Raw genomic sequence first — 27,695 nt, 5'->3', positions numbered from 1 at the left:
TTATGATGTGGAGATGCCGGCGTTGGACGGAGGTAAACACAGTAAGAAGTTTAACAACACCAGGTTAAAGTCCAACAGGTTTATTTGGTAGCAAAAGCCACACAAGCTTTTGGAGCTCTAAGAAGGGGCTTAGAGCTCCGAAAGCTTGTGTGGCTTTTGCTACCAAATAAACCTGTTGGACTTTAACCTGGTGTTGTTAAACTTCTTTCTGTCAGTTAGCCAGTCATCTATCCAAGCTAATAAAGATAGCAAATGTGAGCACTGGGAGCATGGGGTATGTGAGGAGGGGGAGAGTGGGAAATGTAAGGAGAATGAGAGGAGTGGGAAGAGAGCACATTTCCCTGTAATGCTCACAGATGCTCAGCAATCTGCAGATTACTGCACATTGAAATTTCAAGTTGAGGCCTGCTTATTTCAGCAACTTTTAAAATGTAAACTTCCCAAAGATGTGGAAGTAGTGCTCAGAAAGTTTGCAGCCCTCCTTGTACAAAGAAAGTTTCGAGGGATGATGCACATCAGTGAGCTTTAACAACAGCTCAGGACAGTTATTATAATTCATTTTTACAAGTTTAATTAGCAACAGCCCATAGGATTTCCATTTGTTTATAAAAATAATTTAAGATGGTTATAACCATAGAAACCATTTTATTGCATTACTAATAGTCATAGTATGCCTGAACCTGACAAGGAATCAATTAAATATTCAGTGAAATATAGTTTCATTACTCAGTTGTTCACAATCACCCTTACTTTATATATTGAAAAGTATTCCTCAAGGAGGTGGAAAGTGTAAGTAATTATATTTTAAGATTCATTGCCGCTCTTTGAGACGTCACTATTGTATCAGAAATTAAAATTCATGTCAAGTAGGAATAATGTTCATTAAATTCGAACTCTCTTCCCATTGGTTCAGAAGGCAGATAATCATCTATTTTGAAAAATCTACACAAAGCCATATAAAGGAGGAATTTATGATTACATGGCATAGGACCTTCTCCATCTTTAACCCTAATACCTTGGTCTGCTCCAACTTGGTTCCTCCTCATCCCTTCTTTGCAATTGCTTTCTCATCCCTCCCCCAAACTGATTTGCTCCATGAAATTCTCTTCTGTTTCTTCAATTAACTGCCTGACTTCTACAAAGCTCTTGACGCTTAAGTCATTTCCTCTTCTCAACTTCCAATATCTTGTATTGCCAAGCTGTCCCTATAGTATCAGCATCCCAATTCCCTTTAACATGGCTGTTGTTCCTTTTCAAAAAAACCTGCTCTATTCTGTCAAACTAACACCCTCTCTAAAACATATACTTTCTTTCCAATGTCCGCGTAAGTATCAATGTTAACATTAGCATCTCCATGGTTACATCTTCCACCAATTGCTTTCAAATGACTGCGAGAAGGACGAGCAAACTGTCAGCAGTACCAGGGTGCAGGGTGCTGCTGCAATGGAGAAATCAAAGAGAAATGTAGTAGTAATTGGGGATAGTGTAGTTAAGGGCATGGACACTGTTCTCTGTGACCAGGAGAAGCAATACCGTAGGTTGTGTTGCCTGCCTGGTGCTCGGGTCCAGGTTGTATCATCTGGGCTGCAGAGGAATCTGGAGTGGGAGGGTGAAAATCCAGTTGTCGTGGTCCATGTAGGTGCCAATGACATAGACAAAACAGGAACTAAGGATCTACAGAGGGAGTACGAAGAGCTGGGGAACAAATTAAACAGCAGGACCAACAAGGTGGTAATCTCTGGATTACTACCTGAGCCACGTGCAAATTGGCGCAGGGTTAATAGGATTAAGGAGACGAATGCGTGGCTCAAGGATTGGTGTGGGAGGAATGGGTTCGAATTCATGGGGCATTGGCACCAGTATTTGGGCAGATGGGACCTGTATAGATGGGATGGTCTCCATTTGAACCGTGCTGGGACCAGAGTCCTAGCAAATCGTATCACTAGGGCTGTAGATAGGGCTTTAAACTAATTTATGGGGGGGGAGGGTGCAGAGCTAAGAGGAATTACGAAATCAATGGTAGAGGAGAGGAAGCAAGTGCAAGTGAATGAGGGCATTCAAGTAGTTAAAGGAGTAGAGGGCGAGGGAGAGGTTGATAGCGTTTCATCAAATCGAGTCCAGATAAAAGCTGGAATAAAGACACTTTGCCTGAATGCAAGAAGCATTCGGAACAAAGTTAATGAGTTGATGGTGCAAATCGGCGCTAATGGGTATGATCTAGTGGCCATTACAGAAACGTGGCTGCACGGAGACCAGGACTGGGAGATGAATATCCAGGGGTATCAGGCATTTAGGAAGAATAGACAGGAAGGAAAAGGTGGTGGGGTGGCTCTGTTAATAAAAGATAATATCAGGGTAGTAGTGAGGGATGACATAGGCTCTAAGGAACAAAACGTGGAATCGTTATGAGTAGAGATAAGGAATAGTAGGGGGAGAAAGACACTAGTAGGCATGGTCTATAGGCCCCCAAATAATAATGTTGAGGTGGGGAGGGCTATAAACAAGCAAATAATGGATGCGTGCAAAAACGGAACGGCAATAATCATGGGGGACTGCATATTGATTGGCTGACTCAAGTTGGAAGGGGTGGAATGGAGGAAGAGTTCTTAGAATGCTGTCGGGATAGTTACCTTGAACAGTATGTTACAGAACCGACGAGGGAACGAGTTATCTTAGATCTGGTAATGTGCAACGAGGTAGGTAGAATTAAGGATGTTCTTGTGAAGGACCCTCTTGGGTCAAGTGATCACAATATGGTCGAATTTCTGATACAAATGGAAGAGGAGAAAGTAGGGTCCACTGTCCTCTGTTTGAACAGAGGGAAGTACGATAGGATGAGGGCTGAATTGGCTAAGGTGGACTGGGAGAGCAGACTGGTAGGTAGGACAGCTGAGGAACAGTGGAGGATTTTTAAGGAGATCCTTTTCAGTACTCAGCAACAACATATTCCGGTGATAAAGAAGGGTTGTAAGAAAAGGGATAACCAGCCGTGGATAACTAAGGAAATTAAGGAGAGTATTAAATTAAAGACCGATGCGTACAGAGTGGCCAAAAATAGTGGAGAATCGGAAGATTGGGAAAACTTTAAGAAACAACAAAGAACGACTAAGAAAGCGATAAAGAAAGGAAAGATAGGTTATGAATCTAGGCTAGCTCTAAATATAAAAAATGATAGTAAAAGCTTTTACAAATATATAAAAAGGAATAGAGTGGCAAGAGTGAATGTTGGACCCTTGGAGGATGAGAGGGGGGGGATTTAATAGTGGGAAATGAGGAAATGGCTGCAACTTTAAATAAGTTTTTTGTGTCGGTCTTCACGGTGGAAGACACAAATAATTTACCGAATATTAACGATAGAGGGTTGGTAGGAGGAGAGGTACTCAATACAATTAATGTTACCAGGGAGGCAATGCTTGGTAGACTAACGGGACTGAAGGTGGACAAGTCCCCGGGCCCGGATGGAATGCATCCCAGGGTACTGAAAGAAATGTCAGAGGTAATAGCGGATGCGTTAGTGGTTATTTATCAAAATTCGTTGGATTCTGGGGTAGTGCCGGCGGATTGGAAAACGGCTAATGTTACACCGCTGTTTAAAAAAGGAAATAGACAAAAGGTGGGTAACTGCAGGCCGGTTAGCTCAACGTCTGTAGTTGGGAAAATGATGGAATCCATCATTAAAGAAGAAATAGCAGGCCATCTGGATAAGAATGGTTCGATTAAGCAGACGCAGCATGGATTCATGAGGGGAAAGTCGTGCTTGACGAACTTGTTGGATTTTTATGAAGATGTGACTAGTGCGGTTGACGGAGGGGAACCGGTGGATGCGGGGTTTTTGGATTTCCAAAAGGCGTTTGATAAGGTGCCTCACAAAAGGTTGCTGAAGAAGATTGGGTCACACGGAGTTGGGGGTAGGGTGTTAGCGTGGATTAGGGATTGGCTATCCGACAGGAAGCAGAGAGTCGGAATAAATGGGTGCTTTTCTGGTTGGCGGATGGTAACTAGTGGCGTGCCGCAGGGATCGGTACTGGGGCCTCAACTACTTACCATTTATATAGACGATCTGGAGGAGGGGACTGAGTGTAGGGTAACAAAGTTTGTAGACGCAAAGATAAGTGGAAAAGTGAATCGTGTGGAGGGCGTAGAAGGTCTGCAGAGAGATTTAGACAGGCTGAGTGAGTGGGCGAGGATCTGGCAGATGGAGTATAACGTTAACAAATGCGAGGTTATTCACTTTGGAAGAAATAATAGCAAATTGGATTATTATCTAAATGGAAAGAAATTACAACATGCTGCTGTGCAGAGGGACCTGGGGGTCCTTGTGCATGAGACGCAAAAACCCAGTCTGCAGGTGCAACAGGTGATCAAGAAGGCAAATGGGATGTTGGCCTATATCGCAAGGGGGATAGAATATAAAAGCAGAGATGTCTTGCTGCATCTGTACAGGGCATTGGTGAGGCCGCAGCTGGAATACTGTGTGCAATATTGGTCCCCTTATTTGCGGAAGGATATATTGGCCTTGGAGGAAGTGCAGAGAAGGTTCACCAGGTTGATACCAGAGATGAGGGGTGTTGATTATGAGGAGAGACTGAGCAGATTGGGTTTGTATTCGTTGGAATTTAGAAGGCTGAGGGGGGATCTTATAGAGACCTATAAGATAATGAAGGGACTGGATAGGGTAGAGATGGAGAGATTCTTTCCACTTAGAAAGGAAACTAGAACTAGGGGGCACAGCCTCAAAATAAAGGGGGGTCGGTTTAGGACAGAGTTGAGGAGGAACTTCTTCTCTCAGAGGGTGGTGAATCTCTGGAATTCTCTGCCCACTGAAGTGGTGGAGGCTACCTCGTTGAATATGTTTAAATCACGGATAGATGAATTCCTGATCGGTAAGGGAATTAGGGGTTATAGGGATCAGGCGGGTAAGTGGAACTGATCCACTTCAGATCAGCTATGATCTTATTGAATGGCGGGGCAGGCTCGAGGGGCTAGATGGCCTACTCCTGATCCTATTTCTTATGTTATGTTCTTATGTTCTTAAATCCTTCCTGTCTTAATTCTGATCCATCCATGACACTGAGACTGCCCTACTCAAGTTAACCAAGGAGACAAAGTTCAATGATGTTAATCATTCTATTTTCTTCTCTCTTCTATGAAAGGAAAACCATGGGTTTATGAAAGGGAAATTGTGTTAAACAAATTTATTAGAATTAGTTGAGGATGTAACAATCACAATAAAGGGGAACCAGTAAAAGTAAGTATTTGGATTTCCAAAAGGCATTTGATAAACTTTTGATAGAAAAAGGTTTCTGCACAAGATAAAAGCTCATGGTATTGGTGACAATATATTATTATGGATACAGGATCAGCTGACAGCAAAGTGAAGATGAATGGATCATTTCCAGGGGGCTTGTTGAGGCCATGAGGCAATGTCGCCATAGGGCAGCCATCGCCACAGAGTCCATTCCCTGGGACAAAAAAGTGTCTGAAAGGAGGGCCATTCCCCTCCACCACCCCAGAGCCCACCAGGAAGCCACCATTTGGTCACTGCACATGGCTGGGGAGGGCGGGGCCAGTGCTGCTGGTGGAATACTAGTGGAGGTGGGAAGAGCTTCTTCGTTGGCCACTTAAATAGTTCAGCTGGGCTTTTAGCAGAATGGCCGTCTGCCACACTTCCTGCCATTGACAAACTGGCATGGCAGCAGGAAGACGATAGGCTCCCCCTCCAATGGTCTTGTCAGCTTCCCTGTCTCCTCGCCCATTGCCAAAGAACTGGTAAAATCCAGCCCAAAGAGTGCAAAGAGATATAGGTAGGTGAAATAGGTGGGCAACAACTTGCTATATAGATATAATGTGGGAAAATATAAGGTTACTACTTGGTAAGAATAGAAAAGGAAAACAATGGGCAGGTCATTACAACTGGCATAGTCCCACCACAAAAAGAGTCAGCAGGGAAAGCATCCCTGCTGATTGCAACAGTCCCACATCCCTTTATGCAGGAGACAGGGCATCTACCCCTCATTCGCACAGTGTGCCAAATGGCTGGCAGCTCTGTAGCCCCAGCAGTGCCTTTGGCAGCAGTGGCCAAGTCTATGACTACAAACAATCTCCAAATTCCAAGTCCAGGAGCAGCTAAGTGCGGCAGAGAAGGAAGACGAGTTGAACAAGGGTGGGGCGAGGTGGCTGGAGGGCTTGATACAGAGGCCAGAGGGTAGAGAGCACCTATGTGGCCTGAAGTCTGGGACAGGGTGACCTGCTGGGTTTTGCCCCTGCTTCTGAACTCCTCCCCTCAGCCTCAAAATTGAAGTTGGGAAATGACTATGGTTAATATTTGGCCATCTAAGGGCCTCAATTGGGACGAATGTGGGCAGGCCACCTTAGGTCTCACCCCATAACTCTGCAAAATTGAGGACAGGTCAGGGGTGGCGGCGTGAATGCCACCTGGGGAATTTTATGATCCCCATCCCTACCAGTTCATTCAGAACAGAATTTAGAAAATACTTCTTCATACAATGGGTAGTAGGAGTCTGAGGTTTCTTCCACAAGAACCACAGATACAAGCTCAATTAATAATTTTAAATCTTGTTTGTTAGGGACATGAAGTTATGCTGGGTGAATAGAGTTAGGGATACAGATCAGTCTTGATCTCATTGAATGTGACCTCGATTGCCGTGAATGGAAACAGGGAAGGCTATTGGAATTGAAGGGTTTCCAAACGCAAAATTCTAATCACATCATCTGACAGATTCACTCAATTTATCAGGAGCTGAATATCCTCAGACTTTTTCATACAATGGGTAGTAGGAGTATGACACCTGCTTTAAAGGGCTATGTTTCAAACTAAACCCCCCACTTTACAGGTTTGAAATACTGCTTATCCCATTCCTTATCCCATTCTTTTGTAGGAGTTATTATTTTAGTCGCAGCACCTATACTCTTACAACCTCTATCCCAAAAATACCTGCTCATGTTCTCTCCCTTCCAAGGGTCGTCTTAAAAAAAAAACTCTCCAATCATGCTTTTTCGGTCCTTTTATCATTTTCATCGCTTGCTCTTTGCACCCTCCACTGTAAAGTACTCTATTCTTCTACATGAGAAGCACTATACAAATGCAAGTTGTTGTTGTATCTGTTTGACATATATGTGGTCATTTGAACCACACTGTTAACACGTGAGACTCGCTCACACTCGTACTCTCTTCATCCCAGAATTAAGGAAACGGCCAACACTTCTCCAGTATTAAGGATTTCTGACTATTATGAATATTCAATTATGTTTTACGATACAAGAGATGATTATATCTTAAGAGCAGTTGAGTACTGTCATTTGCCTGAGGTCTTTTGTTTCAGGAGATAAAGATAAACTGACAACTCCTGTAATGTAACAGTGGAATGATATCCAATGACTCAGTAGGATAATAACTTGCTGTAATTCAGTTAATGAGGCATTCTGTAATACCGTTCCACAATAGTATACAATTATCTTTCAATGCTTGAAAATGAATATAGCTGATAAGATTATCATGTAGTGAACTGGGACTGACATAGATAACCAGGTGGTAATTCAGTACCTTTCTTTCCAAGGCTTTGCTAATCTATGTCCTGTCCTTTCCAATGCTCTCCTCTTGAGTGCAGAGAATGCGAGCCTGCACTGATTAAACTGGAAGAGGAGCTGCTGCTTAAAGTATAAATGTGCACCGCATGCTATTTCCCCTAATATTCAATTAAATAAGTCCCAATATCACTTCAATTAAAATCGGTTGAATTGGCATGTAGTTATGGAAACCTGTGATCACACCTACCAATGCTGCATTAAAAAGTAAACTAACCACCTTGGAAAATGCAAAAAGATTAACAAATTCAAACAGAAAACTGATTAAACAATAGCATGGAGTAGAAAACATTTCAAAGATAATAACACGTGTCAGAGGTGAGTGAACACTGGTAAATGTAAATTATGATATCGCTGAACTTATGACATACTGCTTTTTGTAACATATAAGTCATGATTTTTTCTATCTACATGGCAGTTAGCTGTAATTTACAAAGTATTTACCACATGGAAATGAATCATTTGGTGCAACAGATCGATTGGGATGACTGGGCTTCACATGGGCTTTGCCCACCCCTTACCAAACTCCATCAACATATCTTGCACTTCCTTTCTCTCTGTCGTGCTTATCTAGCTTCCCTTAAATATCTCTGTCTGAACAACTCCCGGTGAGTTTCACATTCTAACCACTCTCTGAATAAAGTAGTTTCGCCTTGATTCTTTTTGGAATTTATTAGTGACTATCCTATATATACACCTAGTTTTGGTCTCATCCACAAATGGGAAAATCTTCTCTCTGACTATGTTATCAAACTATTCCATAATCTTAAAAAGTTTCGATCAGGTCACACTCAATTTTCTCTTTTCTTGAGAAAACAGCCCCAGAAAATTCAGGCTTGCCTGAAAAGTTTTGGTATTAGTCCAGTAAATCTTTTTTGCACCTGCATCCATATTCTTTTAATAATATGGAGCCAAGAACTGTTCACATTGCTCCAAGTGCATTTTAATCAACAATTTTAACTTTTTAATAAGTTAAGCACTATTTCTGTTTTTCACTCTATCCTTCTAGAAATGAATCTCAGTACTTTGATTGCTGTAACACTGCCTTACACTGCAGCACTCCTTTTAGTGATTTATGTATCTGTACCCCGGATCCTTTCGTTCCTCTACCCAATTTAGGCATTTACTTTCCAAGGAGTATATAACCTTCTTTATTCTTCCTACCAAAATTGCACTCTCTCTCTCATATCTAGATTGAAGTCAATTTGCCAATTAAACGACCATTCTGCAATTGTATTCACATCTTCCTGTATTTTGTCACAGTCTTCCTTTATATCAAATATATCCCCCAATTTGATGTTATCCACAAATTATGCTTCCCATTCCACATCATTTATGGAAATAGTGAAGAACAATACTCCCATAACATGCACGCATGCACACACGTTTAAAATTCCATCATCACTAACTGATATTGTATGTTTTTGTTCATACATTGTCGAGAAACTGTCTCTCCAACACTGGCATTGTCTTCTGAAATATTGTCACTGACATCACTAACATACGATTCATCATCTGATCCCTAAGGATTAAAAAGAGAAGTATGAGATTTGTTGTGAAAGAAAACAAAATTGTTTACATCTTGACTCCAGTATCATAAATACAAGTGGGCTATATGTAGGAACATACTGCAAGTCAATTTTCACTGCAGCTTGTTAACACACTGCAGAAAATAACAGAGACCGATATTCCTGACCTCGGGCAGTGTGCTTCAGGTTGAAGTGCCTGCAGGCACTACACACTTGAAGTGCAGCCTTATCCAAACCTAGGAGACTTCTAATAAGATATAAAATTAAATCAGTGAACGGTACAGCACAGTCTGTTTTAGAGAAATAAAATTATGAACGGCTGAGTTCTACTTAGTTTTAACCTGAAATTGACCACCACAGGCTGGACTTTCAAATCAGGAACAGGAACACGATGCCTAGATAGTTTCTGGGTCCTGACAGCATGCCTCAACTGCAGTGCTCATGCAATGCTATTTTGAAATGTTAATTCCTTAATTGGGCAGGAGGTGAGCACAGTGCCCATGGGGGCTGACAGCAGCCATGATGGGGCCTATCACTGCCTTGCTGAAGAGAACAGGCAGCACCTCGGCGGACCAGCAGCATGAAAGCTATAAAAAGATGGCCATGTGGCTAAATGAGCAGTGTTGCATTCAATCTGGAACAAGATCCCACTACTTCTCAATGCATCAAAGGGTGGGATTCACTGAGAAACCTGCCGCGGGAAGCAGCCTGCCATTGGCTGGTGGCGGGATCTTCTGGTCCTGTCATTGTCAACTGGATTTCCCATTGAACACACCACGTGCCACCGAGAAACCCACAGGGAGGGTGACAACGGCAGCCACCGTTGGCGGGACCAGAAGGTCCTGCCAGGCTGAATGGCCGGAAAGTTCCGGCGTTAATTTCTCCACACTTTGACCCCAACAGCTGCGCAGTAACAAGCATCAGACTGTTTGATTTTGCCAAAAATCACATTTAAAAATTGCGGTCTCGCTTTTCCTGGCCCATTGTAAAGCTCCTCATGGAGCTTAAAGGGCCCTTAATTGAAAACCGGTGGGCTCCCCATTCCCCCCCCTCCCTTTGAAAATCAGAGCACATCCTGGAGGCATTGGGATCGCAAGACGCCCTGTCGGAATTCGATTTTTAAATTCAGACTGCACCTAATCCCCACCCCAGTAACAATGAAAATTCAGCCCTTAGTTTCTATCTCACCTGGGGTCCTATTTGCTTTTAACTGTTGGAGATTTTGCCTTCTAGGAATAGGCAAGCTTAAAAACTGTAACTCCAACTAAACAGGAAAATAATACATTGTGTGTGGTATGATACTCCCGTCATTAAAGAATCTGAAAGCATTTTTTCCCCATATATTATGAACACGTTACAATTAAAGTGAACGGTTGGAATTCTTGATAAAGCCAATACTGTTGGCTATCCATTAAATTTTCACTTTTCCTCCCAGAGGAAGATTTTCTTTGTCAAAGTGTTGAAATATTTTCTCTCTTACCTCATTCTCGGAAGAACTTGCTGATAGGAGCACTTCTTGAGCATCAAAGAATTCTGACACTGATTCAGACATGGAGAGCCTGCTCTCATTACAGACCTGCTGTGACAGTGGGATACCGGCATGAATCTTGCCGCTTGGCTGAAAGTTTAAAAAAAGAGTTTAAAATTTTAAAAATGCTGAAGATTATTAGCTTTAGGTATATTAGGCTCGAAAAGCTGTTTAGCTTCGCATCTCCATTTTGAATGCAATCTTGCATCAGAACAAACTTGATTAAAAGCACACATTTATGATAGCCCAAACCCTTTGTGGGCACATTTTGTGTCAAAACGTTGCATTTACCAAACCTATGTCTGATGAAATTATGCTGCAAATTATTTGACCATTGCATTCAAACCAGTCATGCAACAATAACTAGGCTGACTTTAAAACCAGGCCTAGAGTAACATAGCAAATCCAAAATAATCTGAGAACAATATAAGTTGCAGTAACAATGATTTGACTGGAAGGAATCACTTTTAGGATGCTTTTCAGGACTGTGAAACATTTTTCAACAAGAAAGAAAATGAACATTCTGTCATAGGTCCATGTGCTGAGCATATGGAACGTGAAAGTTAAGTATTTGTGAGTTCATTGTCATCATAGCAGGCAGATGAGAAAGAGAAAGGTTAGCCTTGCAAGAAATAAAAGGGATATTGGCACAAATTGGGCCCCTAATCGAGAGCCCCTTGGTTATCCTACAGAATAAGATAAATCAGAAAAAAAAGAAAGCTTATGACAGTCACAAAACACTCAATACTGTAGAAAGCATAGAGTATAGAAACTAAAGGAGTAAAGTAAAAAAGAAAATTAGGAAAGCAAAGGGAGGACATGAAAAATAGGTAAAATCAATGAAAACCCAAACATGTTTTACCAATGCATTAAGAGGAAGACAATAACAAAGGAACAAATAGGACCTATCAGAGCTGCACATAGTAACTTAAGTTTTGATGCGGGCAGGGATTTTAAATGAGTAATTTGTCTTTGTCTTCACTAAGAAGAGAGATAATGCACTTACTCTACTTAGAGGAGTATGAATATTAGATACAATAAGCATAAAGGAAGAAGTAGGATAGGAGGGACTGACATCCTTGAAGATGGATAAATCACTAGGTCCAGATGGATTATATTCTAGGTTGTTGAAGAATGCCAGGGAGAAAATAAGAGATGCACTGGGGGTCATTTGCCAATCGTCATTACATACGGCCGAGGCACCAGAGGATTGAAGGTCTGCAAACGTTGTATCAGTATCTAAAAAGGGTGTGATGTCTAGGCCAGAAAATTATAGGATGGTCAGTCTGACTTCGGTGGTGGCCAAAGTATTGGAATCAATTCTGAGACACAGGATAAACTGTCACTTAGAAAGGCACAGATTTATCAGGGATAATCATAATAGCTTTGTTACGGAAAGATCATGCTAATAAATTAATCAAATATTTTGAGGAAGTAACAAGGAGGGTTGATGAAGGTAGAGCAGTGGATATTGTCTACACGGGTTTTAGTAAGGCGTCTAACAATATCCCACATGGCAGACTGGTCAGAAAAGTGACATGCCATGTGATACAAGGGAAGGTGCTGAGTTGAATCCAAAATTGGTTCAGCAACAGGAAACAGTGTGTCATGGTCGATGGGTGTTTTTGCGAATGAAAAGTGGTTTCCAATGTGTTCCAGGGCTTGAAAAATTGCAGCTGAGAGGGGAGATTGGATAGGTTGGGGTTGTTTTCATTGAAACAGAGGAGACTGAGGAGTGACTTAATTGAGGTGTAAAATTACGAGGGGCCTAAATAGGGGAGACAGGAAAAACCTGTTTTCCTTAGTTGAGCAGTCAATTGCCAGAGAGAATAGATTCAATGTAATTGACAGAAGGATTAGAGGGGACATGAGGAAAAACCTTTTCACCCAGAGTGTGGTTGGTGTCTGGAATTCACTGTCTGAACTGGTAGTTGAGACTGAAATGCTCAACTCATTTACAAGATACCTGGATCTGCACCTGAAGTGCTGTAACCTGCAAGGCTACAGACCAGGGACTGGAAAATGACCAGCTAGTTTCTTTATTCTCTTCTTTGGCCAGCAGACATGATGTTCTGAATGGCCACTTTCTTTCTGCGCCATAAACTTTTCAGGACTTTATCTCTACTATGACCAAGTTGAAGGCCACCAGCATCGAGCACCAACACCAGCAACAAATTACAGCATCGCTATCACAGTTGCACAAGTGCAGGGTTATTGTTTCAGTTTTAATAAAATCAAAAGTTCCAAGAAAGCCATGAAGTTCCATAAAGGTGAAAATATCTCTTCATGTCTAAATTCCAAAGCGCAGAGCAGCAGCTTCAGATGGTCATTACATTGAAAACCTAGAGATGCCACATCATCCTTTGGCATCTACCTGAAGTCAACTCATTAGGATGGGAAATTTGCCTCACCAACACCAAAGCCCATCAGAGGAGGTGAAGGAGTATCTAGAACTCTAAAAAGAGTGGGTTAAGTAACATTTTGCTTGTTTCACCTCAGTATTACAGGGATATGTATTTATTAAAGGAAAAAAATTGCACTGCAGAGGAAAACTATAAAGAAGATGACTGTCAGTAGGCAATGGGACATTTAGGTATCAGATAAGGATGTTAATGTATGCAGCTCGGCAACAAACTGCACTGTCACGTATTATTATAGCTGACTGTACAACTCTGAATGCTCTCAAAAAGGTATCATATCCAAGAGTGAAGATTTAGTAAATTTATTTAGGTTTTACAGTCTCTCAATCACTAAAGAAAAAGACATGTATAATTAATACATTTAATGAATTAACGCACAGGCGCTGCTATAATTCATGACAAAATGTAAATATAAAATTTATAACAAAGAATTTTATATTAGAATACAAGAAATATTTTGCCCCCTCTTTCAATAAAATTTCCATAATGCTAAATTTTATATAAATAGTTTCATGTTAATTTTTTTTGTTTTACACTTTTTGTTCTTAAAATTTCAAAGCTTATCCCTCCAGCTGTGAAGTTAAATTTATTCTGGGAAAGCAAACAAGCCTAAGGCCACTATAGCCATTGATTACACCCGCAAAAAAGCAGAATAGCAATGTCAAACTTTTGTAGGAACTGAGGAACAAACATTTATTTTCTGTATGAAGGATCGGGCAAGCATTCATTCCATCCCTTGCAACAAAGTCCTGGCTGGTGTGAAAGTCCATGCTTTGCAAACATGGCTTATTGAATAGATACAATTAAAGAAAATGGTTGTTGTCCCCCCAGTCAAAACACGCATCATCTGTGGTTCAGAAAAGTCAGAAGCCAAATTAATGCAGGAAATTGATTACTTCTGCTCGACATGAATTGCAGTAACAAACTGATTGGATCATGCTATGAAAATTGTATTCATGTATTTTATGTAGAATAAACCAAATTGTTGTTTTACAGTTGGCCTGCTCCCACTAGAGTCCTTTTCAGTTCAGTTCCTGAAAAGTAGGAGAAATATACATGGGAGAGAGAGGAATCTATTGTACAAAATGAAGGAACTTATTGTTACAATCCCTTGGTTGGACTAATGCTTAACTAGATAGTGGAAACAAAGAGGATCCCAGGATGATAGGGAAGCCATGTCCATTCGCAGGAGTGACAAGTGATGCTGAAATGCTGAACCAGAGAACAGATCTATAAAACTAAGCATAAACGTCATGGGAAATGTTGTGATATTAATCATTTATTATCTGGAGAAAGTTTTCTAGCAGTGTGTTATCATTTATCTCAGTGCTATTTGTGAGACCGTCGCCCCTTGAGATACAATGGGGGGGAATTTTATGACCTTCATGCCCGTTTCGCAGCGGGAAAAAGTCATATAATTGGGCTGCTGCGACTAGTGGGAATGGTGCCCATTCCCATTTTACCAAGAAATCGGCACGATCGGGAGCTCCCCCACAACGGACAACAGGACAAAGCAGACCACTTGATAGACATCCTTTCCACAGACATTAACTTCCTCCATAGTGGCAGCAGTGTGCACCATCTATAAGATACACTGCAAGAACTCACCAAAGATCCTTAGACAGCATCTTCTAGACCCATGACTACTACCATCTAGAAGGACAAGAGCAGCATACACAAGAACACCATTACCTGGAGGTTCCTCACTAAGCCACTCACCATCCTGACTTGGAAATATATCACCATTCATTCATTGTCACTGGGCCAAAGTCCTGGAACTCCCTCCCTAACAGCACTGTGGGTGCACCTACACCACATGGACTGCAGTGGTTCAAGAAAGTAACACCACCTTCTCAAGGGCAATAAATGTTGGCCCAGCCAATGACACCCACATCCCAAAAATGAATTTTGAAAAATTGAATGTTGAAATATTGAGAACAGAAAATGCTGTAAATAAACAGCAGATCTGTCAACACTTTACAGGCAGGTTAATAATCTGGGTGGAAGCTCATTGCTAGGCTAGAGGTGGATCTGTTTTTAGAACAGCCTGTTAGCCTGTAATTATTAGAACAAGATTGAATCCCCAATCCACATTCCAAGATCACTTGGCAATTTAACACAACCTCAAGAATAAAAGAATCTATTGCACGGTCAAAAAAGAGAGGTGAAATTATATAATACCACCTTAAAATAAAAAACTGCATTTTAGTCATGAACCCAGGATGACAACCAGGGAATGACCTCTGGAAGAAATTAAAACCAGCTGCGTGAAGAATTACCCAGTTGTTCAGTTGTAAAACTTTGAGTGAGATGGCAGAAGAAAACATGCAACCTCGCTGTTACAAAAACTATAGTGCAATCAGAATTAAATGATTTGTGAGCTGAAAAGCTACAATAAATAGTTAGAATGGCCCTGGCTTTGTGGCAACGGTGAAGTTATCATCAATTGCAAAATAGAGTTGAGCGCTGGTGTTTCAAGTTTCCCATCCTAGATTTGGAATACCCTGGCATTCACCATCAGATGTGTTCTTAACAATGGCCACAGCTACCTGCCTGCCTGTGATTACTGAGGGTCAACCCCCTCAGGGGATGGTCAGTGGCTGCAACCCAGCAGCCATTATGGGTCAAGGAGTGGTTCCTCGTATGACTCATCATCCACTCTGCTTCACTTCCGGGCCGGAGTTGAGGATTATCATATCAGATCAGTCGTGATCACATTGAATGGCAAAGCAGACTCGATGGGCTGAATGGCCTACTTCTGCTCCGACATCTTATGGTTTTATGCTGGTGGTGCAGGCTGACACAGGCAACTCGCCATGCTGGCTGAAAGTTCTAGTTGGCAGGGGAACGTAAATGATCAACAATTGGTCTGAATTGTCAGCCTCGCCGACCGACAACAGATCTGACTCCAAGCCACCATCATTAGAAATGACTCAGGGTCAGGATAGTGGTGGCAAACCAGCACGGAGGTCATGGGTGGAAAATTGTGTACCTCCCCACCCCGTTCCGGACCTCGCAACAATTTAAAACTCCCGACCTGTTGTCCGAGTATATGGATTCTTCAATCTGTTTGGTTGAGGAGACATCCTGTTGCTTTCCCTGTTGCACAGGTTTCAGATTCTCTAAAGAGGCTGAGGCGATGTTTCAGATCTCTAATTACTGCAAATAGCAGTACGAGAGCCCACAGAAATGAATCAAGTGCAAGTGCAGCCAATGGTGAGCACAATTTGCTTGCTGCAGACTGTAAAATAGCCACCAAAATTCGTTACAGAAGCTGCACAATAAATGTGAATCATTTCATTGCCAGCTTTGCAGGTGATGTGATAATCCCAGTGCTTGTGCTGTCTCTATTAAAGTGGCTGAACTATTCGGAATGGAAGCAGAAATAACATCACAAACACCACCACAATACAAACTGAGACATCTCCATTATCTATAGCTCGTTAATAACCTATTGAGGCCAATTAAAGTAGGCCAACTGGAAACTTCCAGTCAGCCTCCAGGTTCTTGCAGGCGGCCGGGGGCCAGTTTAGGTGCCTGGAGGCAGCTGCCTGTTGGCAGACTCAGGGTCCCCAGCACCCCAAGCCAGGCTGGAAGCCCTCCATGCCTGCATGGGTGCAGGAGCATCCGCAAGGCGGCCCCTCCCCCCACTACAATGTGGTTGTAAGATCCATGTTTTGATTCAAGTGGAAAGAATATCTGATTGGCCCTCATGCTTTGAAAGCCTACCTGTTATCTTTAATTGGATGTCTGACTCCAGGTCAATTACTGCCCCCCCCCCCATTGGAAATCCCCAATTGGCCTGATCTTTGACAAGGTTCTTGATATGCTGAATTGACTGCTCAACATGTGGGGGGAAGGCAGCCCAGCTGACCTCAAACCCATCTCGTCCAAAACGGCTGATGGCAAGAAGTGTGTTGCAAAACTGTTACGTCATCCGCTTCTGATATTTTCAGGACCTATACATCTCCTTCCCCAATCTCCGGAGAGGTTGACAAATAAATCTTAACCTGAACCTCCTTAGGAGATATTAGGGCAGAAGGTCAAAAGCTTGATCAAATAGGTTCATTTTAAAGAACATCTTCAAGTAGGAAAATGAGGTGGACAGCCCTGGAGGTTTGGGGAGGAATTTCCAAAGCTTAGGACCGAGGCAGACGGAGGCAGGACCACCAATGGTGGAATGATTGAAACTGGAGATGCTCCAGAGGCAGGAATTAGAGAAACGCAGCTCTCTCAAAAAGTTGTAGGGATGGTGGAGATTACAGAGATAGAAAGGGGTGAGGCCTATACGGTATTTGAAAAACAGAGTAAGAATTTTAAAATCAAGATGTTGCTTAACTGGGAGCCAGTGTAGGTCTGTGAGGACAAGGGCGAGAGGAAATGTGATTTGGTGCGAGTCGGAACACAGGCAGCAGTGTTTTGGATAACCTCATATTTATTTGGAGGCAGAATATGGGATGCTAACCAGGACTGCATTAGAATAGTCTGAAGCTAACAAAACGATGGATGAGTGGAGAAGAACGAAAACAGCAGTGAAGTCAGGAAATGTAACAGAGGTGAAAAATGGCAATCTTAGAGACAGCATGGCTGGAAGCCTATCTCAGGTTCAAATACGATACCAAAGTCCCTGGTTCAGCTTCAGACAGTTGCTAGGGATGGAGTTAATGGCGAAGGAATACAGTTTATGGCAAGGATTGAAGACAGTGTATTCAATCTTCACAATATTTAACTGGGGTAAATTTTTACTTATCCAATAGTGGGCATCGATAAGCAATCTGATAATTTAGAGACAATGGAGTCAAGAGAGCTGGTGCTGAGGTAGAGCTGGATATTGTTAGCCTACATGTGGATGCTTAAGTTGCGTCTTTGAATGATGTCTGACGAGGGACATGTAGATGAGAAATAAGAGGGGGAGATCAGAGGTAATTGCAGGGATGGGAAGATTACAATTAGATAGATAAGAATGGAACTGGACATGTGCAAACCCACCCAATTGGATGACAATAGAGAGATATTGGAGGTGAATGGTGTGATCGCCATCTCAGTTACACAGGACATCATTTGTTACGTTGATAAGAGCTGTTTCAGCAGGAATGAAAACCTGATTTGAAGGAATCACACGGAGTTCCAGAAAGATGGGCACGAAACTGGGAGGTGAAAACACGATCAATGGCTTTGAACAGGAAAGGCAAGTTGGAGATGGGCGATAGTTTACAAGGATGAAAGGGTCAAGGGTTGGTTTTTGAGGAGAGGGGTGATGACAACTGATTTGAAAGAGGGGCAGAACCTGCAGAGAGGGAATCATTTAAAATGTCAGATCACATGGTTGAGTGGTGTGGTCTGTAGTCCAGTGTGAATAGAGTCAAGAGAACTGGAGTTCTCATTGACAAGATGAGCTCACAGAGGCCATGAGGAGTGATGGGAGAAAAAGATGCAAGTTCAGGGTTAAGCAGGGCAGAACTTTAGAAGAAATTTGGTTCTGATGGGCTAGTGGAAGGGAAGAAAGTGGCAGAGGTAGCTGATCTCATGCTTGGTCATGATGTGGAGATGCCGGCGTTGGACTGGGGTAAACACAGGGGTAAACTCATGCTTGGTGACAGGAAATCCATGAGCTCTGTGCACTCATTGTTGGCGGTGAGAGTGGAGAAGAAAAGGGAAGTTAACAACATAACATTTCTATCAAACATCAATCTGCATACCTTTGATGAATTACAATTTATTTCAATATAAGATCTAGATTTAGAATCAGTTTGGGTAGAGGTAAGAAATAGCAAAGGTAGTAAGTCACTTGTGGGCCAAGTCCCCTAACAGTAACAACATTATAGGACAGTATACAGGAAGAAATAATGGTGACTTGTGAAAAGATACAGTGATAACCATGAGTGATTTTTATCTACATATAGATTAGATAATTCACATTGGCGAAGTTAGCCTGGAAAAGGAGCAAATCAAATATTTTCAGAACAATTTCTTAGAGCACATACTAGAACCAACCAATGAGCAGGCTATTCCAGACCTGGTAATGTGTATTGAGGCAAAATTAATTTGTGACCTCATAGTGAAATCATCCCAAGGTATCAGCGATCATAACATGATTGAATTTCCCACTCATTTTGAGAGAGAGAAGAGTGCGCCTAAGATTAAACTTAAATAAAGGCAACTATAAAGTTATGAAGAGAGAGAGATGGCGAAACTGAACAGGGAAATCAGCTTAAGGGATAGGTCAGTAGAAATGCAGTGGAAGACATTTGAGGAGATATTTCATAACAAACAGCAAAGATACATTCCAGTGAGAAAAAAAGACTAAGGAGAAGGATGTATCACTTGTGGCTAACTAAGGAAGTTAAAGATAGTATCAAGTTGAGAGAAAAAGTGTACAATCCTGAGATGATTAATGGCAGGTCAGAAGATTGGATCAAGTGTAAAATACAGCGAAGAATAACTGAAAAATGTAAGGAGGGCAAAATGAGAGCATGAGGGAAAGCTAGCTAGAAATATAAAGATTAAATAGTAAGGATTTCTACAGGTATTTAAAAAGGAAACATGTAACTAAAGTGAGTGTTGGTCCTCTAAAGAGATAGTCTAGGGAATTAATAATGGGGAAATCAGAACTGGCGATATTTTATGCCCATCTTCATTGTAGAAGGCACAAATAGCACCCCAGAAATAATTATAAATCAAGAGGTGAAAGGGAGGGGAAATTTTTAAATATTTACAATCACCAGAGAAAGGGGACTGAGAAAATTATTAGAAGGAAAAACTGGCAAGTATCCTGGTCCTGATGCACCTCATCCTAGGATATTAAAATAAATGGTTTATGAAATAATAGGTGCATTGGTTTTACTTCTCCAAAATTCCAATGACTGTGGATGGTCCCATCAGATTGCAAATTAGTGAATGTAACTGCTCTACTCAAGAAAACAGGGAGAAAGAGAGCAAGAAATGATAGGCCAGTCAGTCTTACATTTGTAATAAGAATAATGCTTCAATCTATGATTAAAGAGGGGATAATAGGGTACTTAGAACAACATGGTTTCGTGAAGGGGAAACCTTTTCACTAATTTATTACAGTTCTTTCAACAACCAACATGGATAAAGGGGATGGTGTACAGATCAGCTATGATCTTATCAATGGTAGGGCTCCCAATTCATGGCCGGGATTCTCCCAAAATATTTCTAAGTGTCGAATTCACGGGAAAACTGGAGTAAATCACATTTTTTTCAGTGGGAGTTCACACTAGAATCTCCCACGCTTTGTGCACTGCAGAGGCCACAGTTGTGTGGATATCATTAGATTTCAGGGGTTGGGGCTTATTCCAGCCCAGGAGGCTGAAACCACCGGGTCTCTACACATGGGCAGTGGCCCTGAACTGTCATCCTCCTGATCGCTGGCCAGCTCGATCGTTGCCCAGCCCGGGACCCTGACAGTGCTGCTCCCCCAACCTCCCCACGGCCCGATCACAGCCCCTCCGAACATTCCCAGGCCAGCCCTGAACCCCTGCCCCCCCCCCCCTTCATGCAGTGACGATCCACCCCACCCACTCCAGGAGGCAGATCCCCCCCCCCCAGCCTGCCCCAATCGCTGGCCTCCCTCTTTCCCCGACTGGATCCCAATGCAGAGTGGCAGCAGGATCCCCCACCCCCACTCATTGCCCCTTGGCCTTACCCCCAGCAGGTCCCATCTCCTTAGCTCTGTCCCATGCCTGATGGGAAGTGCCAAGGTGCCCCGTGGGCATGGACACTTTGCCCCTTGAGCAGTGCTGGTAACATAGGCTGGCACTGCCAGGGTACCCATGCCCAGGTGGCATCACATCCCTGCTGCCCACCCCTTGAGGGGTCCCAATTTCCCCCCCTCACTCCAGTGTGGTTCTCCCACTAGTTCCCCGAAAGTGGGAAGCTAGTCTGAACCCCGCTGGAGTGAAACACTCCTGGTGGGGTGGGAAATGCTAGCGGGTCTGGAGAATTCAGTCCCGGGCCTGATAACAGCATTTAAATAGTATGTAAAACGCTATTTAAATGCTAGCCCTGCCTCCGATCTGATTTCCAGCGCCGCGCAGACGCCGGCGGAAATCCGGGCCTGGGAGACGCAAGCGCGGCGCGAATGCTCGCGGGAATCCCACGAATCGGCCAGTGCGCGATTCTCCAGCAGGATGGGAGAATCACCACCCCCCACTTGTTCATAGATAATTTACATTTTCCACCACTTCTAACCTTTGTGACTTTCAGAGGGCTACGGAGAGGTTTCTGCCGCAAACACATGTTGGGACTCAAATAAGGCAGCAAGTTAAGCAAAAAGAATAACTTTGAGTAAAGCTGTCTGTAAACAATCTCAACGTATGTCTCAGTTCAAAGATTACTGGAAGGTATCACAGCTGGCAAATGACAATCTCCCGTGTGTAAAGTACCTGGGAGAGCGTTCTCCTCAGGTTGAAGATTTGGGCATTGTGGCCGGAATGTTCTTGCTCCAACAACATTTGCTTCAGCTGCTCCCTTTCTGTTGCTACTGTGTTGAAGGCAGACTTTAAAAGACAATGAACTGTGAAAACAGCAAAAACACACAATAAATATACAGTTTTATTGGGCTGATTGCTTAGCGATTATTGTTTTTATAGAATTTTCAGTCCTCACATAACTTTTGCTGAAGGAAGTGACATTGCCACAGCTGTCTAACCCGGCATGATTCCTTCCCATGAAGAATATAACTGGCAGGGCCTTTGGTTGAAGTAAATTTAACTGAATTTTAACAGCTTTTAGTTTCTGAGTTAGAGGCAGCCAAAAGTTAAGATTTACCTCACTGCATAAAATTTCTATGATAAAATCGGAACTAAATGGCATTTTCTACTATTTCTTTACATTTTTCTCAATCCAAAGGCAGATACACTCATGGTTTGTTTTTGCTCAAAATGGCTCGTCAGCAAATCTTGGGTAACAAAGATCAATCCCAGGATTTAACCATTCTGAACATGAATATCTTACAGATTTTCTGCTTCACAATCCTTCCAAGTAAATGTAAATTTTGTAATTTCGTCATATTTTACCATATTATAGGTAAAATGGCTGGACTTGCAGATGGTGAGGAACATTGTCAGAGGCTACAGAAGGATATAGATAGGCTGGAAATTTGGGCAAAGAAATGGCAGATGGAGTTCAATCCAGATAAATGCGAAGTGATGCATTTTGGTAGAACTAACGTAGGGGGGAGCTATACGATAAATGGCAGAACCATAAAGGGTGTAGATACGCAGAGGGACCTGGGTGTGCAAGTCCACAGATCCTTGAAGGTGACGTCACAGGTGGAGAAGGTAGTGAATAAGGCACATGGCATGCTTGCCTTTATAGGACGAGGCATAGAGTATAAAAGTTGGGGTCTGATGTTGCAGTTGTATAGAACGTTGGTTCGGCCGCATTTGGAATACTGCGCCCAGTTCTGGTCGCCACACTACCAGAAGGACGTGGAGGCTTTAGAGAGAGTGCAGAGGAGGTTTACCAGGATGTTGCCTGGTATGGAAGGGCTTAGTTACGAGGAGAGATTGGGTAAACTCGGGTTGTTCTCACTGGAAAGACGGAGGATGAGGGGGTGACCTAATAGAGGTGTATAAAATTATGAAAGGCATAGATAGGGTGAACGGTGGGAAGCTTTTTCCCAGGTCGGTGGTGACGTTCACGAGGGGTCATAGGTTCAAGGTGAGGGTGTGGGGGGGGGGGGGAGGTTTAACACGGTTATCAGAAGGACGTATTTTACACAGAGGGTGGTGGGGGCCTGGAATGCACTGCCGGGCAAGTTGATGGAGGCAGACACACTGGGAACGTTTAAGACTCATCTAGATAGCCACATGAACGGAGTGGGAATGGAGGGATACAAAAGAATGGTCTAGTTTGGACCAGGGAGCGGCGCGGGCTTGGAGGGCCAAAGGGCCTGTTCTTGTGCTGTATTGTTCTTTGTTTGTTTGTTCTATAGCTATAGGGGAGGCAGTGGCATAGTGGTACTGTCGCTGGACTAGTAATCCAGAGACCCAGGGTAATGACTCTGGGGACCTGGGTTCGAGTCCCACCACGGCAGATGGTGAAACTTGAATACAATACAAGTCTGGAATTAAAAGTCCAATGATAACCATGAAATCATGTAATTGTCCTAAAAACGTGCAGTAGCACAGTGGTTAGCACTGCTGTACTGGGTCCGATTCCCGGCTTGGATCACTGTCTGTGTGGAGTTTGCACGTACTCCCTGTGTCTGTGTGGGTTTCCTTTGGGTGCTCTGGTTTTCTCCCACTGTCCGAAAGATGTGCTGGTTAGGTGCATTGGTCATGCTAAATTCTCTTCAGTGTACCCGAACAGGCACCATAGTGTGGCATCTAGGGGATTTTCACAATAACTTAAGCCTACTCGTGACACTAATAAATAAACTTTAGAAACATATTTGTTGTCCTTACCTGGTCTGGCCTACATGTGACTCCGGATCCACTGTAATGTGGGTTGACTCTTAAATGCCTACAGGGTTGGGCAATAAATGCTGGCCCAGCTAGCAACACCCACATCCCATGAACAAATTTTTTTAAAATTCTGCTCAAAAGGTTCATGTAGTTTAGTTTTTTTTTTAAGTATTTAGGTCTCAATCTTCCATTCTCTAACAAAGCAATCATTGGGATTTAGTTAACATACATAGCTATGTCATTTTATGGTTGGCTGAGAACCTTTACCTCTAAATTAATTTTGAAATCTTTTCACTAGAGACTAGCGAATTAATGTTTGCAATTCTAAACAATAAATTACTTTCTCCAGGTGACATTGCTAATAATATGGTTAATAGTAATAATATCATGTTTAAAAACTATGAATGACAGAAGATGTACATGTGCGATGCCACAAGGCACAGAAAAGAGAGAGGTAACTTTCTGTCATTGTCAGAGCTTAACACCATTCATTTTCTTCTGGGTTGCTGAACTTACAGATGATGAGTTAACAAAAAAGTTAGGCCAATTATTTAAACATAATGGCCCACATCTTCCAAGAAGCAGCAATCACCATTGGATTGCTGTTCCACTCAAACTTTCCTGACATGACTCTGCATTTCTCGCCGGGTCATCCGGGCCTGACTTTAACAGGAATGTGAGCGCAGCATTTCTCAGAGAACACTGTTGTAGTGGAGTAGAGTCAGGGGAAGACAGGACATGCCCTTTCTTACAGCACTAGCTGGTGTATGGCAAGCTTAATTTTAGTGTATGAATGTCAGTGGGTGGGTGAATGGGTGAGTAGATGAATGAATGCATGTATGGGTAGGGTGGTAAGCTGGGTGAAATAAGTGGGTAAATTGGTATGGTGGGTGAGGCAAGTGGATAAGAAGGGTGAGGTGCCAGGTGGGTGGGTGGGTGAAATGGCAGGAGGATAGGGTGGCAGACAATTGGTGGGTGGGTGGTAATCAGATTGCGAGGCTGATAGGATGATTGGGATTGATGGGGGGGGCGGGGGGGGTGCTTATGCAAGAAGGTTGTTGTGGAGTCAATGTGAGCGACTGGGGGTATCAGTTCCGGAGTTGCCCAAGAGGTAATCTAATTTTTTTTCTGACTAACATTTCCTGGGTAACTACTCAGATCAATAAATTGGAACTATCTGAAGTTTCTGACTCTAGGTCAGAGCTGGAGATATTTGCACAGGGTGCCGGGAAGCAGGGAAATTCCCAGTGGAAGTTGAAACTTCCCGGGCAGTTTCCACGTAGGTCAGTGCATCAGGACTTCCACAGGGTCCTGACACACATCTCCATTCGTACGTTCAGTCTGATGATCAGGAGACAGGAAGATTTGGGCCATCGTTCCACAGTGCTGACTACGGTTGCTCCAGCAGTGGATTCTGATAAGTTGTGTAAATGAGGCTAATGTATTTGTCAGTCTGAAGTACCTGATGAATGGTAGAACACCTTATAAAGAAAATCATAAACTTTCAAGTATTAGTGACAACCTGCATGCTTCTTTTTTGCTGTTGATTGCTAGTATTCATCCTTTTTCACCAGTAGCCTGCGTAATAACACTGATAAAATATTTAAACTGAGTTTGTGACACATTATTAAAACACACAAATGCTGAGTTATATTTGCTTTCAATTTTTAAACTTGGTCAACACTGTTTATAACAATTTCCATGGTTGTAGCAGAAATGCCTTATTAAATAAAAGTCTAAGAGATGTTAAAGAAACCTTACATCCCTGTAAAATTCATATGATCAAATTGGAGCAGCATGCATTCAAAGATATTAATTCAGGACAATTATTCAAATATTAATACATATTTTAAATGACTCAAAGGTTTCAATTTTTTAAACAAGTTTATTTAGCAATTAATCTATTACTTTTACCAGATATTCACTGGGTTTGCAGTGTGGCATTTTCCATATTTTTGTTTTTGATCTTTGTTGGTATATGACATGAAAGATTATTTGATGATCTGGTAACTTTTATTTCATTTCACACTATTTGTGAATTGTGAATAGACAATTTTCTTTAGTGAGGGAGAAAATCTGTGTCTTTGAATTGTAAGCAATATTCAGATGCGTACACACCCCATCGTCTCCTTTGAAATACTTAGTTTATGCTTCGTAAGGCAAAACCCTCCATTTCACTACACATCACCCATTTCCAAAAATATCCTGTAAAACTTAAAGAAGCGGAAAGAAAGCAATAATTGCCAATAATGCGCAGTTAATTTAATCCATGCTCCTAGCAGGGCAGAAAATGCTACATTGTATCACCAATATGTTGGGGTTTGAGCTCATTACTATCACATGCTAGATCAGCACATGTTCTTTCATTGGTTAAACTGGAGTGAAACTGATCTTCTATCATTTCGAGTCACAAAATGGTTTCACCAATAAACTGATTAGATTACATTAGTGAAATCAATACCTCAATTGTGTTAATTTTGGTAACCCAAGAAAAATTCATCACTCTTTCATTTACAGAATCACAGAATCCTACAGTGCAGAAGAGGCCCTTCGGCCCATTGAGTCTGCACCGAACCATTAAAGGCCCTGACCTGCCCACCTAATCCCATTTACCCGCACTTGGCCCATAGCTTTGAATGTTTTGGCGTTATTTCGGTTCAAGGTGCTGCAATGCAGATAAAATGGAATAACTTGTCAAGGTTCAATTATTTTTATGCATTTATTTTGCCATAGACCGAATTAATTGTCCAATCTTGGTCAGATGGAATTACAAATTTGGTAATAAACCATTTTTAAGAATTCAATTACCTTTCTGTGCAATTTGACAAAACTCTTCTTGAAGTTTAGTATAATCTGCAGCAGAATCAGGGGAGTCCGCGAGTGGACTTGGCTGTATTGGATATTCTCCAATGTCATCAGATAGATTAGGATTTGAAGCGTGCAAACGAAGTGGAGACATAGGGGCATTGGTAGGAACCTGCAAGCGTAAACAAATCAACTTAGTAATGACTACAGTATCACTTTCCCCAGAATGCAGAAGTAATTATAATGCTCTTTTAGCACATCCTCACATACATTTTTCCCTTTGGGGAATATTGGGCAGGCAGTAAAAGGATTCTCGACTGATTATCAGTCTGCGGAAATGCGTTATAAATGCTCTCTCCATGGTCAACAAGTCTTACTGTGAGACTTGAAATCAGAGTTTCTGGCCCAGAGTTAGGGATGCTACCAACATGCCAGAAGACCAATATGTTATAAGCATAACATTAGATCCACAATCATTTAAATGTGTTTGATTGATTTTGTATCAATTATGGCCATTTAGAAATGTATTTGGATATCACTTTATAGCCTAGAATAGACACGTTCAATCTTTTACAGCAGTGGGTCAGATCCATCACAATCAAATGAGAGCCACTTGCAAAGCCATTACTTCCGAGTCTCTCAGAATCATGATTACATGGCACTTCCACATTATCTTTGCGCTTCTTTGGATCTGTCAGACAGTGCAATTTCCAACTTTTTCTTTATCCTACACTTCAGTCTATCAATCTCCACATTCCCTTACTGCCACCTTCTGTGACTTAACTCTTACTCACCTTTTGAGTCATCATTCATCATCTCCTAGTAGGAAGTTGCAGTTGAATAGGTCACAAGGTAGAGGATTGGCAAAACAGCGATCTTGTTCTATTTACAGACATGTTTCCCACAAATGAATCCCACGGAGAGTATGTAATGTGAATTCATTCTACTGCCTCTCTCCTCCTTTCATTTCCTATCATTATTCTCTCTTTTCCTCCCATCCATCTCCCTCAAATCTTTTCCATCACACATACTCTCCTCTTTCAGTAACTAGTCTCACAACACCGGGTTAAAGTCCACCTTTTCTACCTATATCTTTCAAACTATAACACTACATCTTTCTTGTTCTCTTTTAGAGGTTATATTTAATATTAATCTTAGTAATTCCTAAAATTCTGGCTCTTGTGTTTTGGAAATAAAACAACCAGCTTGTATGGCCTAGAAGAAAAGCAAAGTACTGGGAATGCTGGAAATCGGGAAAAAAAACTGGAAAAAACTTAGCGGTTCAGGCAACTTCTGTGGAAGGAGAAACATGCTAACATTTTAGATACCACTGTCCAGCTTTTTTGTGGAAGCAGAGCAGTCTGACAGTACACCTCTG

At 42.1% G+C, this 27,695-nt stretch overlaps 1 protein-coding gene across 1 annotated transcript in view; it reads right to left on the bottom strand.

Moving 5' to 3' along the window:
• The window catches only part of osbpl6 (oxysterol binding protein-like 6), a 99,923-nt gene that overhangs the window by 32,081 nt on the left and 40,147 nt on the right, over positions 1–27,695 (bottom strand). The window contains exons 9-12 of the mRNA XM_078228483.1: positions 26,321–26,489; positions 21,488–21,618; positions 10,615–10,752; positions 9,040–9,127 (exon numbers count right to left, since the gene is read on the bottom strand). Coding sequence (XP_078084609.1) covers positions 9,040–9,127; positions 10,615–10,752; positions 21,488–21,618; positions 26,321–26,489 — 526 coding nt within the window. The remainder of the gene's footprint in view (positions 1–9,039; positions 9,128–10,614; positions 10,753–21,487; positions 21,619–26,320; positions 26,490–27,695) is intronic.

This window comes from Mustelus asterias, chromosome 14 (assembly GCF_964213995.1).
Source record: "Mustelus asterias chromosome 14, sMusAst1.hap1.1, whole genome shotgun sequence".
In the NCBI taxonomy this organism is placed as follows: Eukaryota; Metazoa; Chordata; class Chondrichthyes; order Carcharhiniformes; family Triakidae; genus Mustelus; species Mustelus asterias.
Note: the sequence above shows the minus strand (reverse complement) of the source record. Positions and strands in the feature narration are given on the sequence as shown.